At 45.3% G+C, this 27,167-nt stretch overlaps 1 protein-coding gene, 1 long non-coding RNA gene and 1 other non-coding gene across 3 annotated transcripts in view; 1 reads left to right on the forward strand and 2 right to left on the reverse strand.

The window, feature by feature from the left end:
- Positions 1–26,470, forward strand: part of LOC138802119 (uncharacterized) — a 35,956-nt gene extending 9,486 nt beyond the window's left edge. The window contains exons 2-3 of the long non-coding RNA XR_011364692.1: positions 6,433–6,685; positions 26,283–26,470. This is a non-coding gene — a long non-coding RNA (uncharacterized lncRNA). The remainder of the gene's footprint in view (positions 1–6,432; positions 6,686–26,282) is intronic.
- On the reverse strand, positions 1,521–14,041 carry HES7 (hes family bHLH transcription factor 7). Its single transcript, XM_069985203.1, has 4 exons — positions 13,996–14,041; positions 6,347–6,442; positions 4,537–4,624; positions 1,521–1,990 (listed from the first exon to the last, which is right to left on the reverse strand). The coding sequence occupies exons 1-4, from the start codon at positions 14,035–14,037 to the stop codon at positions 1,599–1,601; spliced, it is 618 nt and encodes a 205-aa protein (XP_069841304.1). The 5' UTR covers positions 14,038–14,041; the 3' UTR covers positions 1,521–1,598.
- On the reverse strand, positions 18,219–18,303 carry TRNAR-UCU (transfer RNA arginine (anticodon UCU)). Its single transcript is given in 2 exon segments — positions 18,219–18,254; positions 18,267–18,303. It is a non-coding gene; the product is annotated as a tRNA-Arg (tRNA).
- Positions 26,471–27,167: the final 697 nt, after the last annotated feature.

A 27,167-nucleotide genomic window follows, 5' to 3' on the forward strand; every position in this document is an offset into this window, starting at 1 on the left:
CACCATATTGAATTCTATTGCAGAGAGTCCTGTTCCAGATATGTTTTCAGTCTGTGATTTACAGCCAGGACACAAGCGGATTTGTTTTAAGCTTATTCAAAGGCTGGGCCATTGTTTTAAAAACTCTCTGTATAATTCAGGCTGTCTGCAAAGTTTCAGTGGCTCATGCTGTGTAAATTTTAGACACTTGTCTAACTTTATACTACCTAATGCTTATTTTACTTTGGAAAGTTTTTTTTGTATAGTGTCACATTTTAAAAGGGGTTGTTTGGCCAAATCAACTGGTGCCTGAAAGTGTTAGAGATTTGTAATTTACTTCTGTTAAAAAATCTCCAGTCTTCCAGTACTTATCAGCTGCTGTATGTCCAGCAGGAAGTGGTGTATTCTCTCCAGTGTGACACAGTGCTCTCTGCTGCCACCTCTGTCCATGTCAGCTACTGTCCAGAGCAGCAGCAAACCCCATAGAAAACCCCTCCTGCTCTGGACAGTTCCTTACATGAACAGAGGTGGCAGCAGAGAGCACTGTGTCAGACTGGAAAGAATACATCACTTTCTGCTGGACATGAAGCGGGCCAGAGCGGCGCTATGGGGGTGGGGAGTGCTCCTAATGGCCCCCTGTGCTCCTAACAGTCTCAACGGAACAGCACTGAGGAGGCAGGTAAGAGACATACCTCCTCAGCGTCTCCTGTGCAGTAGGGATATATCGGCAGGTAAGATTGTTCTAACCTGCTGATAGTTCCCCTTTAAGAAAAGTGAATTACAAGTCTCTGGCACTTTATAGCACCAGTTGATCTGAAACAAAAAAAAATAAAAAAATTGTTGAACAATTCCTTCAAGCTTTGCCACTTAGCCATGCCCCTTTTCCTCTAAGTACCACCATCTTGTAGGACAAGGCACAAAGATTCATAAGTGTGTGGGGGGGGGAAATTACCATATCACGAATGCCCGTTTTCTGATGTATAGGCCGCACTTTGATGGCACTGGTTTTGCACAGCTCACTGAGTTGGGCCTTCCATGCCCCGACACCTTTACTATAATTTGAGAAAATTGCCATATAAAATGTGAGGATGTGCTAGATTTGTGAAGCCTTGCTGAATTTTTGGCGTTTTAGATTGGGCCATAGACATAACATGGTGGCCAAGATCTGACGACAATCATACATGGTCAGGTGACCTAAGGGGGGACAGTTTATCAAGGTCATTTACTTCAACTTTTCTTTTGCCGCCCATAGTCTTTTCCAAAATCGGACAGATTAGGCCCGTGTAAGGTCTATGCCATACATTCTCTTTGTTACAACACTTACCCCAAACCAATCACCAATGTCTCCATGCTCTCCGCACCATAGACGGTAAAATATCAAACTCCAAAAACTTTTTAAAAACTTTATTCAATAACATCCACCCAAGTGCTGTACAACAGCAAGTGACTTGTGCATTGGGAAAACAGGGCGTGAATACATATGCACAACATATAGAACTCATACAGATACTGTATGTATATAAGAGAAAAACGTGTCCGGCAGCTTTTCGCAGTAGTATATCGCATATAGGTACATTAAATTATGGGGATATCAGGCAAGTCAATAGTCTTCCTTCATCCTAAGGCCAAGGCCTCCAGAGGTAGGTGTTACTATGGTTATGGTCGTTCTGAAATTCTCGAGAATTCGGTGGGCTTGAAGACAACCAGCTTGGTGGGCTGCCGCGCTCTGAGCCACTTATAGGAGGGGAGTACGGGCTCACATCACCACCTATAGAGTGCGGGGAGGTATTCCCATCTGAAGACATGTCCTCCTCCCGACCACCCGCCTGACCACCCAGGTTCAACTGTTTGGGGAATCTCAAGCGGTGTTGAAGGTGGGTCTGCAGCTCATCCAAGAAGCGGGCCTTGGCCGTCGGGCTGATATCTTGAATGAAGTCTTCGGTGCGGTCCAAACAGTCTCTAAATCCGGAGAGGTAGAACTTTTCAGCGGGTGTTACCCATCGGGGAGGTTCTGGGTGGGAAAGAAAGGTGGGAATTATAATAATAAAATGGTGCCGAAGACCAAAGAGGCCGTTATACACCTACATTACTACACACACACACACACACTTAGGTCATCAATGGGTTAGCCACCGTTTTACTAGTCCTATACTTCACAAAGTTGATTGGGACCATGACAAAAACAGTCATTAAAGGGGTTTTCACAATTTTTTTTTCTTTCAGATCAACTGGTGGCAGAAATTGCCAGAGATTTGTAATTTACTTCTATTAAAAAACAATCCAGTCTTTCAGTACTTAGCTGCTATATGTCCTGCAGTAAGTGGTGTATTCTTTCCCGAGAACAGGTTTTTTTTTATGGGGATTTGCTGCTGCTCTGGACAGTTCCTGACATGGACAGAGGTGGCAGCAGCGAGCACTGTGTCAGACTGGAGAGAATATACCACTTCCTGCAGGCCATACAGCAGCTGATAAGTACTGGAACACTGGAGATTTTATTTTAATTTTTAAATAGAAGTAAATTACAAACCTCTGGCATTTTCTGGAACTAGTTGATCTAAAACCATAATTGGTCCCGAATAAGTAATTCAGTCTCTGTATAGTTACAGCTTACACAATCCATTTCTTGGTCAGGACATTAAAGCAGCCATAGTTGGGCAATAATAAAATAAATTTCTCGGCACACACCAATCGACTGTATTTGTAGTATTTATTGCATCTTTAAAGGTGAAAACAAAATTGGTACAGGTTGCGTTTTGGCGTATTGCCTCTATTAACTGCAATACGCCGAAACGCAGCCTGTACAGATTTTGTTTTTATCATCAATATATACTACAACTACAGTATGGGCACGTTAGGTTTCAGCCAAATGGTGGGGAGCTACAAAACCTTGAGACACTCAGTCCCGTAACCTAACTCCTGGCTTTAGGATACCTCCACCCTTCTTTCTTCTACAAACTACTGGTTACCCTCAGCAGAGTCATGTGATTGCCCATGAAAAGTATGCACAGGAACAGGGACTCCTATCTAAGGCGGGCGCCCCTGCTCCTGTAGAGTACACCGGACGGCTATACACAAAATACGCTAAATGAGTGGCAACCATTCTAGGCACTATTCAATATAAATGCGTTTTGACCCGACAAAATCTACAATTAAAGGAATGTTAGAAGGTCCAGGGCCGAAGCCAAGAAAATTACACAGGAATCACTTATGTTTCTTATATGTGCCCTGCAGCTTTAAGGAGTCAGATTCTATGGCCTATATACATTAGACAAGTGATAGACAAACCTTCCGATTGTTTCAGGACCAGCTGACAATATAACGTGAACAGTGGCATATAACAGGAGAGAAAAACACTCTTTTATGGTGGTTTTACACGGAGCGATCATTCGCCCGATCGCACGATTCTGAACGAACAATGTTTTTTTTATAACGATCAGCGTTTAGACGGAATGATACATCGTACGGAAAAATCATTATGCGATCGTTTTGCGATCGCTTAATCCCATCTCACACATAGGTGAAATCATTGAAAGACTGTTTACGCGGAACGATCTGCAAATTTTTTGCGAACGATCAACGACGATTTCAGAACATGTTGAAAGATCAAAATGAATGATTTCTCGCTCGTCACTTGATCGTTCGCTGCATTTACACATACGATTATCGTTCAAATTCGATCGTTATCGTGCAAATTCGAGCGATAAATTGTTCCGTGTAAAACCACCATTAGTTGCCATATCCCTTTGTTACATGGGAGATAAGCCAACACCAGTTTGACAGTGGCTTCCTCCCCAGTGAAAACATGTATGCTTGGCTCCGCTGAGAGTATGTAAGTTCATCTTAGTGTCACTGTCGTTTTTTTTTTGTTTTTTTTTTTGCAGAAATCAATAGTACCGGTGATTTTAAGAAACTTTGTTATTGGGTTTATTAGGCAAATATGCCATTATCTGCATTCAGAGAGACTTTCCCCAGTCCCCCCCCCCCTCATTCACTGCTCATTATCAGGAAATCTCCACTCTTTTACATCAGTTGGATCCTGTCTGTGCTATGGAGAGGGGAGAAGGGAGATTAGTCACCATCAGAGAGCAGAGAACAAAGGATTACACAGTGGGAGCTGTGTGAAAGCCGGTATTCAGAGGTCAGAGAGGTCAGTGCTGACTTCAGAGGAGATAGCCCTTTGATGTAGCTGTAAATTAACTCTGTGTCGTCCTGTTTTGGTGCCTCATCTCCCTTAACCCCTCCCCTCTCCATAGAAAACCATGAAGACAGGGGGGAGAGCTTCAAACAGCTTTTTCCTGATAAAAATGAATTTTTCGGCTAATAAACCCACAAAGTTTCTTAAAATCGCCTGTACTATTGATTTCCGGAAAAAAAAAAAAATTTAAACGACAGTGACCCTTTAAATACACCCTCACCAGTACTGAGGAGAGTCTCTGACAACCAAGTGATACTATAGGCTCTCACATTTGGTGTCCATGATAAGACTCGGGGGATGATGTGGTTGTTACTACGTCTGTACATTGATAACATATATGAGATGATTGGAAGGATTTATACCATGAGTTTTCATACGTGTCACATTCTGGACATAAATCACGGCAAGCTCCAAGATCTCCGCCTTCTCCATTTTGGGATTCCGAAGTTTCTGTGTAGGACAAGACGACAAGGTTGGAGAAATACCACAACAATGTACTGATAGTACAGGGGGATTATGGGGTTATGGGGGATCTTATCTCAGGCCCGTAGCCAGGGATAAAGATGGGGCTGGAGGGCAGGGTCCCCAATAAGGACATAGTACGGCCACGAGTCCCAGCCCAACCAGGGGTCTAGTGATCCATCATAGATATAGGACGTTCAGGTCAGTAGAGCGGTGGTCGGTCCTGGACAGGTGGCTGTAATGTGGATGAAACCAGCCGTATACTAACAGCAACATGGCAGTAACAACCATAAAAGAAAAAATGAAAAAAGTTATCCTGTATCCACAAAAGTGGGGATATCTAGGTGATTGGTGGGGGGTCCGACCGCAGGAATGGAGCAGTGGGCACATGCTTAGCCAATGTCCTATCCATTCTCTAGTCAGCCATGTTTGGAAGAACAATTGACGTCTATTTTTTGGGACTTTTACACTGATGATCCATCTACGTCTGATCAGTGGGACCCCCACAACCAGATGATCAGGCATATCCACAGCGAACAGGAATGAAACCAGATGTCTCTGCTCATTGTGTAGTCACCACGACGCTGCAGTAACACAGTGCGGCCACTACACAGTGAATGGAGCCGCCGCTCTGAGGGTCAGCTTACCAGCGGGGGTGCCAATTCCCCACTGATCAGACATTGATCACCTATCCTGAGAAGAGGTCAGGCAACACCTGACAACTTTTCAAATAAAAAAAAAATAAAAAAATTTATATATATAATGTCCCACACACTGTTTCCGATTAAAGGGATTTTATACAGATCTCCAGATCGCTCCTCAGAGCTTTGCATACAGGGGGAGACTTATCAAACATGGTGTAAAGTGAAACTGGCTCAGTTGCCCCTAGCAACCAATCAGATTCCACCTTTCATTTTCCAAAGAGTCTGTGAGGAATACAAGGTGGAATCTGATTGGTTGCTAGGGGCAACTGAGCCAGTTTCACTTTACACCATGATTGATAAGTCTCCCCCACAGTCTTTATCTTAGCCAGTCACCAATACAATCAAGTTTCAAAAAATTACTACAGGAGTAAACAATCTGCACATAGAGCGGGAGCGGCCATGTTGTGGAGGGACTGAGGAGTCAGGCTGTTAAAGGGACAAGTACAGTAGGAGGCAAACTCCCCCCCCCCCCCCCCCCCCCCCTACTAATCAGCACATGCTAGGGGATCAGCCAATCACTGGCCATAGGGGGGTCCCTCCCCTGCTAATGATTGGCCGATCAGTCACTTCCTTGTGCCGGTTCAGGAAGTGCCGATTAGATGGGACCCAGCAGAAGAGACACAAGGACCTCTGACTCCTACAACTAGACAGTGCCAGATTATCAAATGTTCTGGATTATTGGTCGGCCATGTATAAAATTTACTTCTAGGTATACAAACCTAGCAAACCTGTGACCAAATTGTCACAGCTCAAAAACAAAATGGCTGCCACACAGACGGCAGAAGAGTCTCATAGCCACTAGGGGGCAGTATAGTCTATTGCTTTGAAAGATTCCAGATTATGTTGCACTTCTGTACTTCCAGATTATCAAACTGATTATCTGGACTACTAGATGCCAAATAAAAGGAACAGATTGTCCTAGGAGTCTTTTTCATTGTCTACAGTCCTCTATGGCCTTCTGTTAATCTGGAATGATGGTGGATTAAAGGGATTTTCCTGTACCTACCTGGTTTCCAGTCAGTCTTAGAAGCAGGACTCTCATTTCATCCAGACTCCGGTTTATTCGATCTCGTCTCTGCTTTTCCACCACAGGCTTCAGGATCTGGAAGAGGAGAGGACAGTGAGCAATGGACGCCCCCCAAACGGCACCCTCAGGACTCACCTGTTAAAGGGGAACACCGTGCAAAGATCTCATACTGTAATATGCCTAATGCAGGGGCTGAGAGGGCGGAGCATGACACAAGGATTCAGCTAATCTCTGGGTCCGCCCTCTTACCTTGGTCTCCACAAGTTCTGTCTGGAGTTCTCCTTTAAGAGGATAAAGGAAGAAAGACCTAGTCCCCAGGTAAGGGATGTGCGTGTGTGTGTGTATGTATATGTGTATGTGTGTGTATATATATCTTAAAGGCTCTTCTCTTTCCTGCATTAAGGAGATTTAAAGGGGTTCTCTGACATTTCCTTTTCTCTGTACATAGTACAGCCTTTTATACACAAAAAAGATTTAGGGGGAGCGGAGTGATCTAAAACCTGGGCTGCAGTACTACACTACACCACTGGATGTCACCCTATCAATAAAACAACCCACTGAAAGAATTTTACACGAAAAAAACGGTACAGCCTTAGTGGGCTTGCATAGTCATCACGGAAAGTAAAGAGAGAACGCTGGAGCGGGCACAGAGTACAGTACAGTTTATTTTATAGCTTTACTATGCACTAAAAAGTCAGAGAACCCTTTAAGGCCAAGTTCGAATAGATCAAATTGGACCTAGATTAAAGGGGTTGTTTACCAAACTGGTGCTTGCAGAGATTTGTAATTTAATTCTATTAAAAAATCTCCAGTCTTCCAGTACTTATCAGCTGCTGTAAGTCCTGCAGGAAGTGGTGTATTCTCTCCAGTCTGACACAGTGCTCTCTATGTCCATGTCAGGAACTGTCCAGAGCAGCAGCAAATCTCTATACAAACCTCTCCTGCTCTGGACAGTTCCTGACATGGACAGAGGTGGCAGCAGAGAGCACTGTGTCAGACTGGAACGAATACACCACTTCCTGCAGGACATACAGCAGCTGATAAGTACTAGAAGACTGGAGATTTTTTAAAATAGAAGTAAATTACAAACCTTGGGCGCTTTCTGCCACCAGTTAATTTAAACCACAGCAAAATCTGGGTCATGTTCAAAGACCATCTGCCTCCGGGCAAGTGAATGGGGTTTCCAGATTTCAATCCAAAACACACAATATAATAGAGCTATAGAGATCATGAAAATGTAGAGAAATTATCTACAATTTAAATTTAAAGCCTAGTCTTCCAGAAACAGCGCCGAACTTGTCATCAGGTTGTGTGTGGTATTACAACTCAGCCTCATTCATGTCAATAGAGCTGAGCTGCAATACAAGACACAACCTCAGCACAAGAGCGGCGCTGTTTCTAGAAGAAAGCAACCAGGCCCTTCTAATCCGGGATAACCTCTTTAATGGAGCTGAACTGACCCCTCACAGTCAGCATCAGATTTCTGCCATGGAACATCTGTGTGAACATGTCTTATGTTTGCTGTGAAGCCTAATGTCCCTATGGTAACACATACCAGCACAGGTGTAATAGGTGTTGTCACAGGGACAATATTTTACATTATGATTTTCAAATAAACTCAATACCATTCTAGACAATGACCAATTACCCTTTAAAGGGATTGTTCACCCCCCTCCCCCACAAAAAAAATAAATAAATAAATATTAATATTAATTCTTTCAAATCAACTGGTGCCAGAAATTTACAGAGATTTGTAATTCGCTTCCATTAAAATATCTCTAGTCTTTCAGTACTTATCAGCTGCTGTATGTCCTGCAGGACATGGTGTATTCTCTCCAGTCTGACACAGTGCTCTCTGCTGCCACCTCTGTCCATGTCAGGAACTGTCCAGAGCAGTAGCAAATCCCCATAGAAAACCTCTCCTGCTCTCTAGACTGGAAAGAATACACCACTTCCTGCAGGACATACAGCAGCTGATAAGTACTGGAAGAGTGGAGATTTTTATATAGACTTAAATTACAAATCTCTCTCTTTTTTTTTTGGTGAACTACCCCTTTAAGGGTAGGGATTACAATGGTTACAATGGTGGCCTTTGCCACTGGTCAACAGCCAAAAAGATTCCGACCTGAAAACAGTCTAACTTAGCTAATTTTGGGGTGCCGAGATCGAAAATGACGTTTTCAAATTTTGAAATTGTCTCTAATTTTCAAGATACAGGCGTCCTTTCTATATGTCTCACAGCCTGTGATACAATACTGTATTATAATAATATCAGATCATTATCAGTATAATTTCACCAGGAAATTGCGACTATGGAAAAAAGCTATGGGGGTAAATGGAAGCCATGAATGCCTGCAGATTACTGTGGGACAGATATCAGAGACAATCCCATGTATGAATACAAAAGACAGGTGTAAATGCACCGAGAAGCCATGGAATAAGTTCTATAAACGTCATTAATTTGTAACAATTCTTAGATCTGCCTGTAAATTGTCGTTGATTTCAGATAGAACTGAGTTTCCTATGAATATATTTCAGAAGTTTATGAACAGTAACCTTGCTTCCTTATGATTGCAGAAGTAATAAATATGTCGGCTATTATCCACTCTTCCGTATCATAGAAACTAGAGACAATTCACATTTTTCCAGCACAAAAAAATCATTAAGAAATGGAGAATTTTATTTCTGAACCAAAGCACTTTTGATCATTTGTTGGCCAGTGATCGTCGCTGCTACCATCTAGAGAAGAGACAGCGTCCATACAACATGACATAGAGGAGGGAGGTATGACACTGCCCAGCAGAAGCCACCAATAGTAATGCTGCATATAAGCAGCAGAACATTAACCTGTGAACGTCCTTTAATCTGGAATCTGATAATCCAGAAAAGCAGCTGATCTGGGCCAGCAGAGGTGGATTAGAGGGGCTGTACAGTATACACCATAGAGGCAAATATACCATAGCTGTACTACAACTCCCATCTAGCCTGGATAGCCAGTGCTTTAGCCCGATGCATGATGGGGGTTGTAGTTTTGCTACAGCTGGAGGGCAGCAGGCCCCCTACCTCTGGGCTAGCCGCTCAACCAGAAAAAAAAAACGCACCTATTTACCCCAACCCCGCCCTAATAATTTGTCCAATATTCAGAAACATCTATAGCCATATAACCTCAGCCTGTAGGGGGCAGTAACATCTATAACCTCAGCCTATATTGGCAGTAACATGTATAACCTCAGCCTATAGGGGGCAGTAACATCTATAGTCATATAACCTCAGCCTATAGGGGGCAGTAACATCTATAGCCTCAGCCTATTGGGAGAAGTAGCATCTATAACCTCAGCCTATAGGGGGCAGTAACATCTATAGTCATATAACCTCAGCCTATAGGGGGCAGTAACATGTATAACCTCAGCCTATAGGGGGCAGTAACATCTATAGTCATATAACCTCAGCCTATAGGGGGCAGTAACATCTATAGTCATATAACCTCAGCCTATATTGGCAGTAACATGTATAACCTCAGCCTATAGGGGGCAGTAACATCTATAGCCATATAACCTCAGCCTATAGGGGGCAGTAACATGGATAGCCTCAGCCTATTGGGAGAAGTAGCATCTATAACCTCAGCCTATAGGGGGCAGTAACATGTATAACCTCAGCCTATAGGGGGCAGTAACATGTATAACCTCAGCCTATAGGGGGCAGTAACATCTAGATCCATATAATCTCAGCCTATAGGGGGCAGGGACATGTATAGTCATATAACCTCAGCCTATAGGGGGCAGTAATATGTATAGTCATATAACCCCAGCCTATAGGGGGCAGTAACATCTATAGTCATATAACCTCAGCCTATAGGGGGCAGTAACATGTATAACCTCAGCCTATAGGGGGCAGTAACATGTATAACCTCAGCCTATAGGGGGCAGTAACATGTATAACCTCAGCCTATAGGGGACAGTTACATCTATAAACTCAGCCTATAGGGGGCAGTAACATGTGTAGCCATATAACCTCAGCCTATAGGGGGCAGTAACATGTATAACCCCAGCCTATAGGGGACAGTTACATCTATAACCTCAGCCTATAGGGGGCAGTAACATGTGTAGCCATATAACCTCAGCCTATAGGGGGCAGTAACAGGTATAACCTCAGCCTATAGGGGGCAGTAACATGTATAACCTCAGCCTATAGGGGGCAGTAACATCTATAGTCATATAACCTCAGCCTATAGGGGGCAGTAACATGTATAACCTCAGCCTATATTGGCAGTAACATGTGTAGCCTCAGCCTATAGGGGACAGTAACATGTATAACCTAAGCCTATAGGGGGCAGTAACATGTATAACCTCAGCCTATATTGGCAGTAACATGTATAACCTCAGCCTATAGGGGGCAGTAACATGTATAACCTCAGCCTATAGGGGGCAGTAACATGTATAACCTCAGCCTATAGGGGGCAGTAACATCTATAGTCATATAACCTCAGCCTATAGGGGGCAGTAACATGTATAACCTCAGCCTATAGGGGGCAGTAACATGTATAACCTCAGCCTATATTGGCAGTAACATGTATAACCTAAGCCTATAGGGGGCAGTAACATGTATAACCTAAGCCTATAGGGGGCAGTAACATGTATAACCTCAGCCTATAGGGGGCAGTAACATCTATAACCTAAGCCTATAGGGGGCAGTAACATGGATAACCTCAGCCTATAGGGGACAGTAACATGTATAACCTCAGCCTATAGGGGGCAGTAACATCTATAACCTCAGCCTATAGGGGGCAGTAACATGTATAACCTCAGCCTATATTGGCAGTAACATGTATAACCTAAGCCTATAGGGGGCAGTAACATGTATAACCTCAGTCTATAGGGGGCAGTAACATGGATAACCTCAGTCTATAGGGGGCAGTAACATGGATAACCTCAGCCTATAGGGGGCAGTAACATGTGTAGCCATATAACCTCAGCCTATAGGGGGCAGTAACAGGTATAACCTCAGCCTATAGGGGGCAGTAACATGTATAACCTAAGCCTATAGGGGGCCGTAACATGTATAACCTCAGTCTATAGGGGGCAGTAACATGGATAACCTCAGCCTATAGGGGGCAGTAACATGTATAACCTCAGCCTATAGGGGGCAGAACCAAGTATAACCTCAGCCTATAGGGGGCAGTAACAGGTATAACCTCAGCCTATAGGGGGCAGTAACAGGTATAACCTCAGCCTATAGGGGGCAGTAACATGTATAACCTAAGCCTATAGGGGGCAGTAACATGTATAACCTCAGCCTATAGGGGGCAGTAACATGTATAACCTCAGCCTATAGGGGGCAGTAACATCTATAACCTCAGTCTATAGGGGGCAGTAACATGGATAACCTCAGTCTATAGGGGGCAGTAACATCTATAACCTAAGTCTATAGGGGGCAGTAACATGTATAACCTCAGTCTATAGGGGGCAGTAACATGTATAACCTCAGCCTATAGGGGGCAGTAACATCTATAACCTAAGCCTATAGGGGACAGTAACATGTATAACCTAAGCCTATAGGGGGCAGTAACATGTATAACCTCAGCCTATAGGGGGCAGTAACATGTATAACCTCAGTCTATAGGGGGCAGTAACATCTATAACCTCAGCCTATAGGGGGCAGTAACATGTATAACCTCAGTCTATAGGGGGCAGTAACATGTATAACCTCAGCCTATAGGGGGCAGTAACATGGATAACCTCAGCCTATAGGGGGCAGTAACATCTATTACCTCAGTCTATAGGGGGCAGTAACATGGATAACCTCAGCCTATAGGGGGCAGTAACATCTATTACCTCAGTCTATAGGCGGCAATTCACACTTTATATGACTTATGGGCCTATTACACCGGTCGTTTAGAGGAGCAAACGAGCGCTCGTTTGCTCCTTGTTCCCCGCACGCTGCCGCCGCTATTCAGCGCGGCTGCAGTGAGCGGGTGAGTGCGGGAGGGGGCGGCGGGGAGCTGCAGGGGGCTGCCCGGGGGATCGCTGATCGTCCGGGCAGCCCATAGGATATAGCAGCGCCTGCTGCCGATGCTCCTATTCAACGGAGCGACAGCAGCAGATCGCTGCTATATCAGTCGCTTGTTTTTCAACATGTTGAAAAACAAGCGACTACAACGATCAGCCGACATGAACGATGTCGGCTGATCGTTGCACTCTATTCCACGGGACGATTATCGTTCGTAGCGGCCGATATCGGCCGAATACGAACAATAATCGTTTCGTGGAATAGGGCCTTAAGGCTTCCCTTCCTCTGGATGGGGCTGTGCCACACAATCCCGTGGAGCTCTCTCCCCATTCACATGAAAGACGCAGCCTGCCACATGTAAACCCACTGTAAGACTCTGTTCACACGGGACCAGGATGCTGCGGTTCTGATGCAGATTTTTCAGTGAACTTCAATAAGAAAGTGAAAAATCTTCAACAGATCAGCAGCAACAAAACGCAGTGTGGATTATTGGCTGGAGCCGGCTGTCTGCTGGGGAACTACAAGTCTCAGCATGCCCAAGACTGGGGAACACACATAGCAGAGCATTGCCGCCACACAGAACAAACTAGACAGGAACAGTAATGCAGACACAGGGCAGTGAGATCGTCCACAGGTCACACTGTGCGGTATACAGGGCAGAGAGATCGGCCGCAGGTCACACTGTGCGGTATACAGGGCAGTGAGATCGGCCGCAGGTCACACTGTGCGGTATACAGGGCAGTGAGATCGTCCACAGGTCACACTGTGCGGTATACAGGGCAGAGAGATCGGCCGCAGGTCACACTGTGCGGTATACAGGGCAGTGAGATCGGCCGCAGGTCACACTGTGCGGTATACAGGGCAGTGAGATTGGCTGCAGGTCACACTGTGCGGTATACAGGGCAGTGAGATAGGTCGCAGGTCACACTGTGCGGTATACAGGGCAGTGAGATCGGCCGCAGGTCACACTGTGCGGTATACAGGGCAGTGAGATCGGCCGCAGGTCACACTGTGCGGTATACAGGGCAGTGAGATAGGTCGCAGGTCACACTGTGCGGTATACAGGGCAGTGAGATAGGTCGCAGGTCACACTGTGCGGTATACAGGGCAGTGAGATCGGCCGCAGGTCACACTGTGCGGTATACAGGGCAGTGAGATCGGCCGCAGGTCACACTGTGCGGTATACAGGGCAGTGAGATTGGCCGCAGGTCACACTGTGCGGTATACAGGGCAGTGAGATAGGTCGCAGGTCACACTGTGCGGTATACAGGGCAGTGAGATCGGCCGCAGGTCACACTGTGCGGTATACAGGGCAGTGAGATAGGTCGCAGGTCACACTGTGCGGTATACAGGGCAGTGAGATAGGTCGCAGGTCACACTGTGCGGTATACAGGGCAGTGAGATCGGCCGCAGGTCACACTGTGCGGTATACAGGGCAGTGAGATCGGCCGCAGGTCACACTGTGCGGTATACAGGGCAGTGAGATCGGCCGCAGGTCACACTGTGCGGTATACAGGGCAGTGAGATCGGCCGCAGGTCACACTGTGCGGTATACAGGGCAGTGAGATAGGTCGCAGGTCACACTGTGCGGTATACAGGGCAGAAGAAGACGCGTTTCCTACCTTCCTGGATGGGAAAGCCTCGGAGCACTCCATGTCAGGCATAGTGACGGCTGCTACAATACTGAGGGGCTGAGAGAGTCCTGGGTATATATCCCCTCACAGGCCCCGCCTACTCCCGCCCCCGCATCTCCTAAGAGGGTCCTTGCCCCTCCCCCTCCATACAGCACATGGCCACCATTTGGTCACCAGCACTTGGGTACTGTCCTCAGGATATACAGCAGACACACTTCTCACCTGGGGGAGGGGGAGTAGTGTGAGAGTACATGGGCAGAGGGTGCAATAAAGATGAGACAGGGTAATACCAGCGGACATTGGGTGAGATGGTGGGGACACTGTGATAGTACATATAGACCAGTAGGTAACTAGAGATGGTGTAGTAGCTGGGGGCACTGTGATAGTACATATAGACCAGTAGGTAACTAGAGATGGTGTAGTAGCAGGGGGCACTGTGATAGTACATATAGACCAGTAGGTAACTAGAGATGGTGTAGTAGCAGGGGGCACTGTGATAGTACATATAGACCAGTAGGTAACTAGAGATGGTGTAGTAGCAGGGGGCACTGTGATAGTACATATAGACCAGTAGGTAACTAGAGATGGTGTAGTAGCTGGGGGCACTGTGATAGTACATATAGACCAGTAGGTAACTAGAGATGGTGTAGTAGCTGGGGGCACTGTGATAGTACATATAGACCAGTAGGTAACTAGAGATGGTGTAGTAGCAGGGGGCACTGTGATAGTACATATAGACCAGTAGGTAACTAGAGATGGTGTAGTAGCTGGGGGCACTGTGATAGTACATATAGACCAGTAGGTAACTAGAGATGGTGTAGTAGCAGGGGGCACTGTGATAGTACATATAGACCAGTAGGTAACTAGAGATGGTGTAGTAGCAGGGGGCACTGTGATAGTACATATAGACCAGTAGGTAACTAGAGATGGTGTAGTAGCAGGGGGCACTGTGATAGTACATATAGACCAGTAGGTAACTAGAGATGGTGTAGTAGCAGGGGGCACTGTCAGTGTTGGACTGGGGTACCTTGGGCCCATCAGGGAATATTTTATTCTAGGGGCCCACCCTACATACACCAGATATATCCAGCGCCAAACCTTTCACATTACTATAGCGACTTTGCACAGTGCTGTGTATGTGACCGGCAATGCTCGCTCACTGTTAGTAACTGGTCAGACACTCCAGGGATGGGGAACTGGCATGATGGGAGTTGTAGTTTTGCAACAGCTGAAAGGCTGAAGGTTCCCCATCCCTGTTCTAGTGTATAGGAGCTGTCCAGGCATGATGGGAGTTGTAGTTTTGCAACAGCTGGACGAAGGTTCCCCTTCCCTGCTCTATGCAAACAGCACAGCCGTCCACTTAAGTTTCTTGTGACGTCCCATGAAACTAACTGGGGGATTATATGTCATCCTGAAGCTGCTAAACAGGGATACAGACCTCCTGCTTAGGGGCCCACCAATGGGTAGGGCCCACCGGGGGATTCCCCTGCTCCCCTGTGGGCCAGTCCGAGCCTGGGAACTGTGATAGTACATATGGACAGATGCAGTCTCTATTTTCTGGTGTCCTCTCTCTGCTGTGATGCACTCTCTCTGCTCTGGTGTCCTCTCTTCTCTGGTGTCCTCTCTCTGCTCTGGTGTCCTCTCTTTTCTCTGGTGTCCTCTCTTTTCTCTGGTGTCCTCTCTCTTCTCTGGTGTCCTCTCTCTTCTCTGGTGTCCTCTCTCTGCTCTGGTGTCCTCTCTTTTCTCTGGTGTCCTCTCTTTTCTCTGGTGTCCTCTCTCTTCTCTGGTGTCCTCTCTTCTCTGGTGTCCTCTCTTCTCTGGTGTCCTCTCTTCTCTGGTGTCCTCTCTCTTCTCTGGTGTCCTCTCTCTTCTCTGGTGTCCTCTCTCTTCTCTGGTGTCCTCTCTTCTCTGGTGTCCTCTCTCTTCTCTGGTGTCCTACCCTTCTCTGGTGTCCTACCCTTCTCTGGTGTCCTCTCTTCTCTGGTGTCCTCTCTTCTCTGGTGTCCTCTCTTTTCTCTGGTGTCCTCTCTTTTCTCTGGTGTCCTCTCTCTTCTCTGGTGTCCTCTCTCTTCTCTGGTGTCCTCTCTCTTCTCTGGTGTCCTCTCTGCTCTGGTGTCCTCTCTTCTCTGGTGTCCTACCCTTCTCTGGTGTCCTCTCTTCTCTGGTGTCCTACCCTTCTCTGGTGTCCTCTCTTCTCTGGTGTCCTATCTTTTCTCTGGTGTCCTTTCTCTTCTCTGGTGTCCTATCTTTTCTCTGGTGTCCTTTCTCTTCTCTGGTGTCCTCTCTCTTCTCTGGTGTCCTACCCTTCTCTGGTGTCCTCTCTTCTCTGGTGTCCTACCCTTCTCTGGTGTCCTCTCTTCTCTGGTGTCCTATCTTTTCTCTGGTGTCCTTTCTCTTCTCTGGTGTCCTCTCTTCTCTGGTGTCCTCTCTTCTCTGGTGTCCTCTCTTTTCTCTGGTGTCCTCTCTTCTCTGGTGTCCTCTCTTCTCTGGTGTCCTCTCTTCTCTGGTGTCCTCTCTCTTCTCTGGTGTCCTCTCTCTTCTCTGGTGTCCTCTCTTCTCTGGTGTCCTCTCTCTTCTCTGGTGTCCTACCCTTCTCTGGTGTCCTCTCTTCTCTGGTGTCCTCTCTTTTCTCTGGTGTCCTCTCTCTTCTCTGGTGTCCTCTCTCTTCTCAGGTGTCCTCTCTCTTCTCTGGTGTCCTCTCTTCTCTGGTGTCCTCTCTCTTCTCTGGTGTCCTACCCTTCTCTGGTGTCCTCTCTTCTCTGGTGTCCTCTCTTCTCTGGTGTCCTATCTTTTCTCTGGTGTCCTATCTTTTCTCTGGTGTCCTCTCTCTTCTCTGGTGTCCTCTCTCTTCTCTGGTGTCCTCTCTTCTCTGGTGTCCTCTCTTTTCTCTGGTGTCCTCTCTTTTCTCTGGTGTCCTCTCTTTTCTCTGGTGTCCTCTCTCTTCTCTGGTGTCCTCTCTCTTCTCTGGTGTCCTACCCTTCTCTGGTGTCCTCTCTTCTCTGGTGTCCTCTCTTCTCTGGTGTCCTATCTTTTCTCTGGTGTCCTCTCTTCTCTGGTGTCCTCTCTTCTCTGGTGTCCTCTCTTTTCTCTGGTGTCCTCTCTTCTCTGGTGTCCTCTCTTCTCTGGTGTCCTCTCTCTTCTCTGGTGTCCTCTCTCTTCTCTGGTGTCCTCTCTCTTCTCTGGTGTCCTCTCTTCTCTGGTGTCCTCTCTCTTCTCTGGTGTCCTACCCTTCTCTGGTGTCCTCTCTTCTCTGGTGTCCTCTCTTTTCTCTGGTGTCCTCTCTCTTCTCTGGTGTCCTCTCTCTTCTCAGGTGTCCTCTCTCTTCTCTGGTGTCCTCTCTTCTCTGGTGTCCTCTCTCTTCTCTGGTGTCCTACCCTTCTCTGGTGTCCTCTCTTCTCTGGTGTCCTCTCTTCTCTGGTGTCCTATCTTTTCTCTGGTGTCCTATCTTTTCTCTGGTGTCCTCTCTCTTCTCTGGTGTCCTCTCTTCTCTGGTGTCCTCTCTTTTCTCTGGTGTCCTCTCTTTTCTCTGGTGTCCTCTCTTTTCTCTGGTGTCCTCTCTCTTCTCTGGTGTCCTCTCTCTTCTCTGGTGTCCTACCCTTCTCTGGTGTCCTCTCTTCTCTGGTGTCCTCTCTTCTCTGGTGTCCTATCTTTTCTCTGGTGTCCTCTCTTCTCTGGTGTCCTCTCTTTTCTCTGGTGTCCTCTCTCTTCTCTGGTGTCCTCTCTTTTCTCTGGTGTCCTCTCTCTGTTCTGATGTCCTTTCTCTGCTCCGGTGTCTGTTGTCTGTAGCTCCTGCTCCCTTCCCTGGGGCTGCTGACACTAGCACACAGTACTATGGAGAGTACGGAGACCTGTTGGTCCTGGCTATTGTTCCTGGCTGGTACAGCGGTAGTGCTCCCGCCTCCCATGCTCAGGGTCCTGGGTTCAGTTCCCATGTGCGGCTCTTCTCTTTTTCTTCCCTCCTGTGCAGGTTCTTTCTCAGTCACCCAGACTGTGTGATACTACAGATGGAGACACGTCACACAGCACGGCCCCCCTGTCTGCCCGGACACTGTGTGTTATACACAGTCACATCCCCCCTCTATCTGCAGTGAATAGGCAGCGCTGCAACAAAATAAATAATGAAAGCAGCATGTAATTTATGTAAGTGGAGATAGAGGGGAGGGGAGGGGAGGGGAGGGGGGGGGGGGGGGGGGGGCACAGAGCAAAAAAAGCGACTCTGGTGGGACTCGAACCCACAACCTTTGAATGACTGCACCAGCTAGAAGTCCAATGCGCTATCCATTGCGCCACAGAGCCACGTGCTGTCAGTGCTCAGCAGCGCGTCCCATCAGCCCGGCTGTCCCCGAGCAACAGATGGTGATAGTATACTGTGTGCCTGTTATATACTGGTGTGTTCTATACAGGCCTGGTAGTATACTGTCTGCCTATTATATACTGGTGTGTTCTATACAGGCCTGGTAGTATACTGTCTGCCTGTTATATACTGGTGTGTTCTATACAGGCCTGGTAGTATACTGTCTGCCTGTTATATACTGGTGTGTTCTATACAGGCCTGGTAGTATACTGTCTGCCTGTTATATACTGGTGTGTTCTATACAGGCCTGGTAGTATACTGTCTGCCTGTTATATACTGGTGTGTTCTATACAGGCCTGGTAGTGTACTGTCTGCCTATTATATACTGGTGTGTTCTATACAGGCCTGGTAGTATACTGTAGCTCCTTCTATATCCCGATAATATAGTGTATGCCTACTATATAATGGTATGTTATAGCTGCTTATATATAATATTGTGGTTGTATGATAGTATGGTCTGTATATTACAGTATATGGTCAGTATATTATATAATCAGTGTATATCACAGTATATGGGCAGTATATTATATGGTCAGTGTATATTACAGTATATGGGCAGTATATTATATAATCAGTGTATATCACAGTTTATGGGCAGTATATTATATGATCAGTGTATATAACAGTGTATGGGCAGTATATGATATGATCAGTGTATATAACAGTGTATGGTCAGTATATTATATGGTCAGTGTATATAACAGTGTATGGTCAGTATATTATATGATCAGTGTATATAACAGTATATGGGCAGTATATGATATGATCAGTGTATATAACAGTATATGGTCAGTATATTATATGATCAGTGTATATAACAGTGTATGGTCAGTATATTATATGGTCAGTGTATATTACAGTATATGGGCAGTATATTATATGGTCAGTGTATATCACAGTATATGGGCAGTATATGATATGATCAGTGTATATAACAGTGTATGGTCAGTATATTATATGATCAGTGTATATAACAGTATATGGGCAGTATATTATATGGTCAGTGTATATTACAGTATATGGGCAGTATATTATATGGTCAGTGTATATCACAGTATATGGTCAGTATATTATATAATCAGTGTATATCACAGTATATGGGAAGTATATTATATGGTCAGTATATCACAGTATATGGGAAGTATATTATATGGTCAGTATATCACAGTATATGGGAAGTATATTATATGGTCAGTGTATATCACAGTATATGGGAAGTATATAATATGGTCAGTGTATCACAGTATATGGGAAGTATATTATATGGTTTGTACATCATATGGGCAATATATTATATGATCAGTATATGATATGGTCACATACGATACAAAGGACCAGCGTGTTGCAGGTGAAATGAACGATTTTTATTCGGACCCATAAGACCACAGATACATCAGTTAGTATTCACACACAGATGTCAACGCGTTTCTGATGCTATCGCATCCTTAATCATGACAGTTGTATCCCTCTATGGAGCTGGTTTTTAAACCCTATGCTCCACCCCTTGCTGATGTCAGCACTTGATTAACTGCACATGTTATATGGGTAAAGTGAATTAAAAACCAACACAAACAGTTTAAAAACAATACTACTGGGATATAACAGTACTCATATGCCATTATTTACACTATATACATATGGTTGAGCTGCAAGTCACAGACATTATACAATGCTCTTGATAAAGAAGTAGTATGAGGCCATCCATTCATAAATCTAGTAATGTAGTAGCAACTCACGTCTGAGATTTAACCCCTTCGGGGAGCAAGTTCCAAGCTGGAAAATCCAAAAGGCTTCCCTCTGTTGTAACTTACTCCTCCTATCACCTCCTCTCTGTAGTGGTATGACCTTTTCTATAGCATGGAACCGCATGGAATCCGTTTTGCCTCCATGTTTCTCCACGAAATGTCTGGATGCCCCTGATAGGTTCCTAGTGGTGCTATGATTTACGTCATACAAATGCTCCAATATACGTGTGCGGAGACGCCTAGTTGTTGCAGCACATATGAGGCATATGACAGGGAATGCAGCATCAGTCGGGATAGGCTTCGTCAACGGGGCTATCCTGAATGGGTGCTACGCAGGGCCAGGGTGAGAGTGGACAAAAAGGACAGACATGATATGATATCGGGAAGGAAAAACGAACACAAACAAAATGACAAGAAACATACCAACATTAGTAACAAGATACAGCCCGCAATTCAGGAGTGTAAAAAGCATCATTCAGAGAAATTTACATATCTTACAGGGAGATCCGGTGCTAGATGAAATTCTAAAAGATGGGTGTAACATAGTCTCTAGACGGGCAAGAACACTGGGTGATGTGCTGTCCCCTTCAGTGCCAAGGACAAACATTCCCCCACAAACATGGCTCTCATGTAAAGGGTTCTACAGGTGTGGGAGATGCAGTGTATGCCGCCATGCCACACAAACCAAATATTACAGTGACAGTGAAAACAAGCAAAGGTTTGCTATTAAACATTTTTTGAACTGTGATAGTGATTTTGTGGTTTACGCTATACACTGCACAGATTGCAGTCTCATGTATATAGGATGCACAACTAGGCGTCTCCGCACACGTATATTGGAGCATTTGTATGACGTAAACCATAGCACCACTAGGAACCTATCAGGGGCATCCAGACATTTCGTGGAGAAACATGGAGGCAAAACAGATTCCATGCAGTTCCATGCTATAGAAAAGGTCATGCCACTACAGAGAGGAGGTGATAGGAGGAGTAAGTTACAACAGAGGGAAGCCTTTTGGATTTTCCAGCTTGGAACTTGCTCCCCGAAGGGGTTAAATCTCAGACGTGAGTTGCTACTACATTACTAGATTTATGAATGGATGGCCTCATACTACTTCTTTATCAAGAGCATTGTATAATGTCTGTGACTTGCAGCTCTACCATATGTATATAGTGTAAATAATGGCATATGAATACTGTTATATCCCAGTAGTATTGTTTTTAAACTGTTTGTGTTGGTTTTTAATTCACTTTACCCATATAACATGTGCAGTTAATCAAGTGCTGACATCAGCAAGGGGTGGAGCATAGGGTTTAAAAACCAGCTCCATAGAGGGATACAACTGTCATGATTAAGGATGCGATAGCATCAGAAACGCGTTGACATCTGTGTGTGAATACTAACTGATGTATCTGTGGTCTTATGGGTCCGAATAAAAATCGTTCATTTCACCTGCAACACGCTGGTCCTTTGTATCGTATTGGAGCAACAAACAAGCACCTGTTGGAGTGTGGACCGTGCGCGGCAGTATCCCGGTGAGCTGGCTTCTACTTACAGTTGCATATATTATATGATATGGTCAGTATACTAGAGGGATGGGGAACCTTTGGCCCTCCAGCTGTTACAAAACTACAATTCCCATCATGCCTAGACAGCCGAATTATATACAGTATCATGGCTCCAGACACCATGTGACCACCACAGACGTGTGCCTAGAAGTGTGTCAGTGACTATGGCCCCTGTACTCATTTACACATGTGAGGATAGTTGGGGGGGGGGGGGGTCAGCTCCAGTCCTACCCCCTTCATTACCTCAGGCTCTTATACACTCTGCTGTTACACTGCTTGTTGTTGTCACTGTGTATATACGCTGCATGTGAATGATAGTGCACACTGTTATACTATGGAGGCCTGAAGCCGTCCTAGTGGTGACAAATCCCATGGGGGTCGGAGAGGAAGCTAAACAGGAACAGGTCACACGTCCTCAGAGGAGATCAAAGTCCTCGAGGTGTGAAGAACAATACCTGGACACACTTCAAGACACTAGTCTGCCTAGAGCAGTATAGACACCATGCGGAAGCCTTGCCGTTCACACCTCCATGTTACTATCACCCTGGGTCCTGGGAACTAATCCTTCATAGGATTCTCATTCACACTCCTTACCGTGGGATTTTGCATCGGAAAGAACCTAATACATATTACCAAGTGCATTGTAATTGGTGTCTGCCATGGAGAGAGTACTGGGCCGATCACGACACAAGGAGATGTGCGGCATTGGTGGCCAGTTCTAGAGTTGTTGGTTCTGATGGCTCTATAGTGTCCTTAGATGGTAGTCAGCCAAAAGGGCAGTTTCAAGATTCATGGATCAGATGGAGGAAGTTGTAGGTGGAACAGTAAAATAAGCAAAGAAACATCAACCTGAGCTATGGACTGTTCAGGTCTTGGCTAGAGATACTCAAACAGCGCTGATGTTCAGGTTTGTACGAACTCGAACCATCGGTACTTGACTCCCGCAGTCTTCCTGTTCCGTGGGGAAGGTGATGACAGACCTATGGCCCAGGCTGTATTCCTGTTTTCCAGGCGGGACTCGGGCTGTCTCCACCTTCCCCACAGAACGGGAAGACTGCGGGAGTTAAATATCGATGGTTCGAGTTCGCACGAACCTGAACATCAGCGCTGTTCGATCATCTCTAGTCTTGGCATGGTAATGTAGAGGGTGACCATAAAGAGTAAACCAAACCATCCAAATCATGGCTTGTATGTTTCCAGTGGCGGTCTACCAAAAGGTTAAATGAGATATATGAAATGGTCCAGCTCAAACACTATGGGACTCAAGGTACGATAGGTTTATTAGTCTGGTCTCCTCAACCTTCACCGAACTTTGACCTATACCTGCCATAGACACGAGCTTTTGTTGTTGGGTCCAAAACATTACGTTTGGAGCTTATCTGCCTTTCACTCTTGTAGATATGAAGGAAACCATCAGGGTGGGCCAACCTGCAGATTCCTAAGATTGTTGGCCAAGTCACAGGACCATGGTAGTGTAGACCATGGTCCATACCCAACCAAATCTGTAATGTAAGGGTCTTATTACACAGATTAAGGCAGTAAGAAAGTGCCGATCCACTAGATCAGCACTTAACAGCTCGATGAGGGTTCCTCAGCAAGTTCTGGTAGGCTGCAGCACTTGTGAGAACCATGGTGAGCTTCCAATTGGTTTGGAAACCTGGACATTTTAGAAAGTTATTTGTGGTTCCCATGGTCTGATCGTCACCATTTGTTTAGGTCACACTTCAAGGAATGGTGGAGGAGAGACAAGAGAGAAGAGGTGCGAGAGACACAATTCACACATGGTTCTGACACAAGCGTGGAGGCACGGCCATAGAGTTTTATTACAGGGAATGGTGAAAGCATGGAGGTCTTAGGCTGGCCATACAAACCGGACGTTTGTACAGTACAATGTGGACAAACTTGTTCGATCATGCCGAATCTGTTTGTTTTCAGCAGATCAGACTTCCGTCAGCCATAGGTCTTCCATCAGCCATGGCGAGCGATGGATCATGCACAGAAAATGGTTGGTCAACATTTTGTCTCACCATGATCTGATTTGGTGACAGCAATAAGATTGATGAATGCAATAGGGTTTTTAAATTTTTGCCTTGGACTAAATGCGACCATTGGTGACTCAGCAATGGTGTCCACTCTCCACAGCAAACTCCCCCATACGCATGCATGGTTGGCTTGGCTGAGCATAGATGAGTTTTCACTGTTTGAAGGAGAATAGGCAGAAATAACATACTCTTACCTCCCCCGCTCCAGCGCTGGTGGCCGCATATCACCGCTCCCTGGTCCCCAACCGCTTCCTAGTGTGAGCGGGGACCTGCGTTGCGATGTGTGAGGTCCACTCAGCCAGTCAGCAGCCGTAGTGGGGTCCCGCCTCGGTCGCTGACTGGCTGATTGAACCATGTACATCACTACCCTGGTATCCACTCAGACCGGGGAGCAGAGTTTCCACCAGCGCTGGAGCCGGGGAGGTAAGAGCATGTTATTTCCAGCACTTACTAAAAAATTTTTTTAAAAATGAGTGTGGCTGGATTTCTTAAATTTTTCGTCTGCTGTACCAATAGAAAAGATGTGGAAACTTTTGGAAAAGTCAATAACATCTAAGCATTGGTGGTTCAGTGGTAGAATTCTCGCCTGCCACGCGGGAGGCCCGGGTTCGATTCCCGGCCAATGCAAGAGCATTTTTTTTTTTCCCCCCCTCATTTATCCATAAATACTGTAGTTATGTGACAGGTAATGATTTCCTTTATTTAATTACATATAATGTATGAATTGCTTATATACATCCTGCTATATCACCTCATCACCACATCATCACCTCCCCCAACCTAAGAGGAATCAGCTGGGAACAATGGACTGATTCCTATGTTTACAGTTGGTTTGCTCTATAGCTGTCATATATATATATATATATATATATATATATATATATATATATATATATATATATAATTTTATAAATCTACTCTCTTGGCAGTATACATATCCCTGTACCTTGTCTATAATTGCACAGTAGTCATCCACAGTAGTCATTTTTGGGAATTGCAGTATGAGCAGTTTCCTTAAAGAGGATGTACCACCCAGTACATCCTCTTTAACCTAAACCCACGGATCGATCGGCACCGGGACGGGGAAGCCGGTGCTGAAGCACTGGAGGTCGGCCCGCCCGCCCCCAGTGGGAGGGAATTCCCTCCCCTGTATGACGCGGCTCGCTTAGAATGAATGGAGCCGCGTCATAAAGGGGAGCTTATTCTCTCCCACTGGGGGCGGGCCGGCCGATCTCCAGTGCTTCAGCACCGGCCGATACCGCTGCATCGAACAACGTGCACGGGAACCGGGCGGCGGTCCAAAAACAGCATAAAAGGAGAATATGTCAGCTCACTCACAATTAGCGCAGGTGTGTTTGGACCTCCTGGAAGTGAAATTGTATTGCGGGCCGCAACCCGGAAAGTCCATGAAACGAAAAATTCAATAAAATTATGGTAGCTTTATTGGGACATCACAAAACAGAAAGCAAAAATAAATAAATAAATGATAAAAACACGCCGACGCGTTGCAGGGTTAGAACCCCTTAATCATGGCAAATGTATGTGGGTACCTTACAGGTTTATATGTGTATGGAATGTGATGTCCCGCCTCGGGATAGACACGCCCCAGACAAAGGAGAACGGGAGCACCTGTTCCGAGTAATGTCACATGACCATTAACATCCATTAGTATAACATCATAGAATACAAATGAAAACAAATACAAAATATATACATCAGATACAAATATATTACACGGAACGATGTTACTTATGATCGTTCTTGCGGTCGTCCTGTCATCGCTACTGCGAACGACCAAACAACGTCTTATTACATGCCAACGATTTGCAAGTGATTAACGATGAAAATAGGTCCAAATTCTATCAAACGACCAACGATTTGTCATTGGTCGTTTAATTGTTGTCTGCTATTACACTAAACGAATATCGTTCAAATCCAAACGATCTATCAATTTTTTCCTGTGTATTGCCACCCTTATACTTTAGTAATACCTCGTGGGTTCAGCCGTCAATCAGACGTGTATGGGGCTTTTCCGAATGATCACCACCACCTCCCCATAGAGAATACAGGAACGTTTTAGCCATGTCGAACGTTTTTGTGTATTAGGAGGGCTTCTTTAACTTTGTAGATGAGTTTTGTCTTAGTCAGTACTGTAGCTTCATAGCCTGAAGAGAAGTTTCCAAAAACACTGCCCCCATATACTAGCTCAGCAACGAACAGTAACGGACCTCGGTCACCCAACAAGTGCAACACATAGCCATGCAGAATTAAGTTTTCGAAAGTTTTTGAGAGGTGAATGTAAGTATCTAAGCATTGGTGGTTCAGTGGTAGAATTCTCGCCTGCCACGCGGGAGGCCCGGGTTCGATTCCCGGCCAATGCATGAGGTTTTTTTTTTTTTAAAGTATATATATTTTTTTCATATTGATATTTTACTGTGTGAGTTCAGCTGACTCTTTTGTTATCCAGTAGCATATAAAGAAAAGATGTACATATATACAGGCAGCATCCGACTCCTTTCATATGTTATAAACCTCATTCTGCCACATCATCACTTTCCTCTGCAGCCAAGAAACATCTGTACAGAAGATCCTGTGTCCGGCGTCTTACAGGAGAAAGAATCACATCCTGAGCTCAGACCTAATAGTCCTAGGAAACCTCTGGTTTACAGGAAGGATTTTTCTATATTTTATAACCCATCTGGGCTATTGTGTAACATAAGAGGTTCAGAATATAAAGAAAAAAAATTCTTTACGTTCACTAAAAAAATTACTAAAATTTTTTTAAACCTTTTCGATATCTAGAATTTTGTCTCATTTTTATTTTATATCTGGCCATTGATATGTATTAGAGTTCTGTTTTTTTCTGTTGTTATTGCTCGGCTTCTCGTGCTGTGCATCAACACCAATCTCATGGCTGAGAAACTGTATAATGAATCAGGACCTTCAGGTATATGGGCTTCTGTATACAGTGATGGTTGGTGGTGGTCCAGCTTGGGGGCAGATGGGACAAGGGGGGAACCGGAATGATGGGATCCATGAACTTTTGTGGTGGATCAAAGCTTTCCCAGACATGAGATGAACACTATATGGACACACTACACTATATGGACACTACACTATATGGACACTACACTATATGGACACACTACAATATATGGACACACTACACTATATGGACACACTACACTATATGGACACACTACACTATATGGACACACCTCACTATATGGACACACTACACTATATGGACACACTACACTATATGGACACTCTACACTATATGGACACACTCTACACTATATGGACACTTTACACTATATGGACACTTTACACTATATGGACACTTTACACTATATGGACACACTTTACTATATGGACACACTACACTATATGGACACTACACTATATGGACACACTACACTATATGGACACACTACACTATATGGACAC

Source organism: Dendropsophus ebraccatus, chromosome 1, assembly GCF_027789765.1.
Source record: "Dendropsophus ebraccatus isolate aDenEbr1 chromosome 1, aDenEbr1.pat, whole genome shotgun sequence".
Lineage (NCBI taxonomy): Eukaryota > Metazoa > Chordata > Amphibia > Anura > Hylidae > Dendropsophus > Dendropsophus ebraccatus.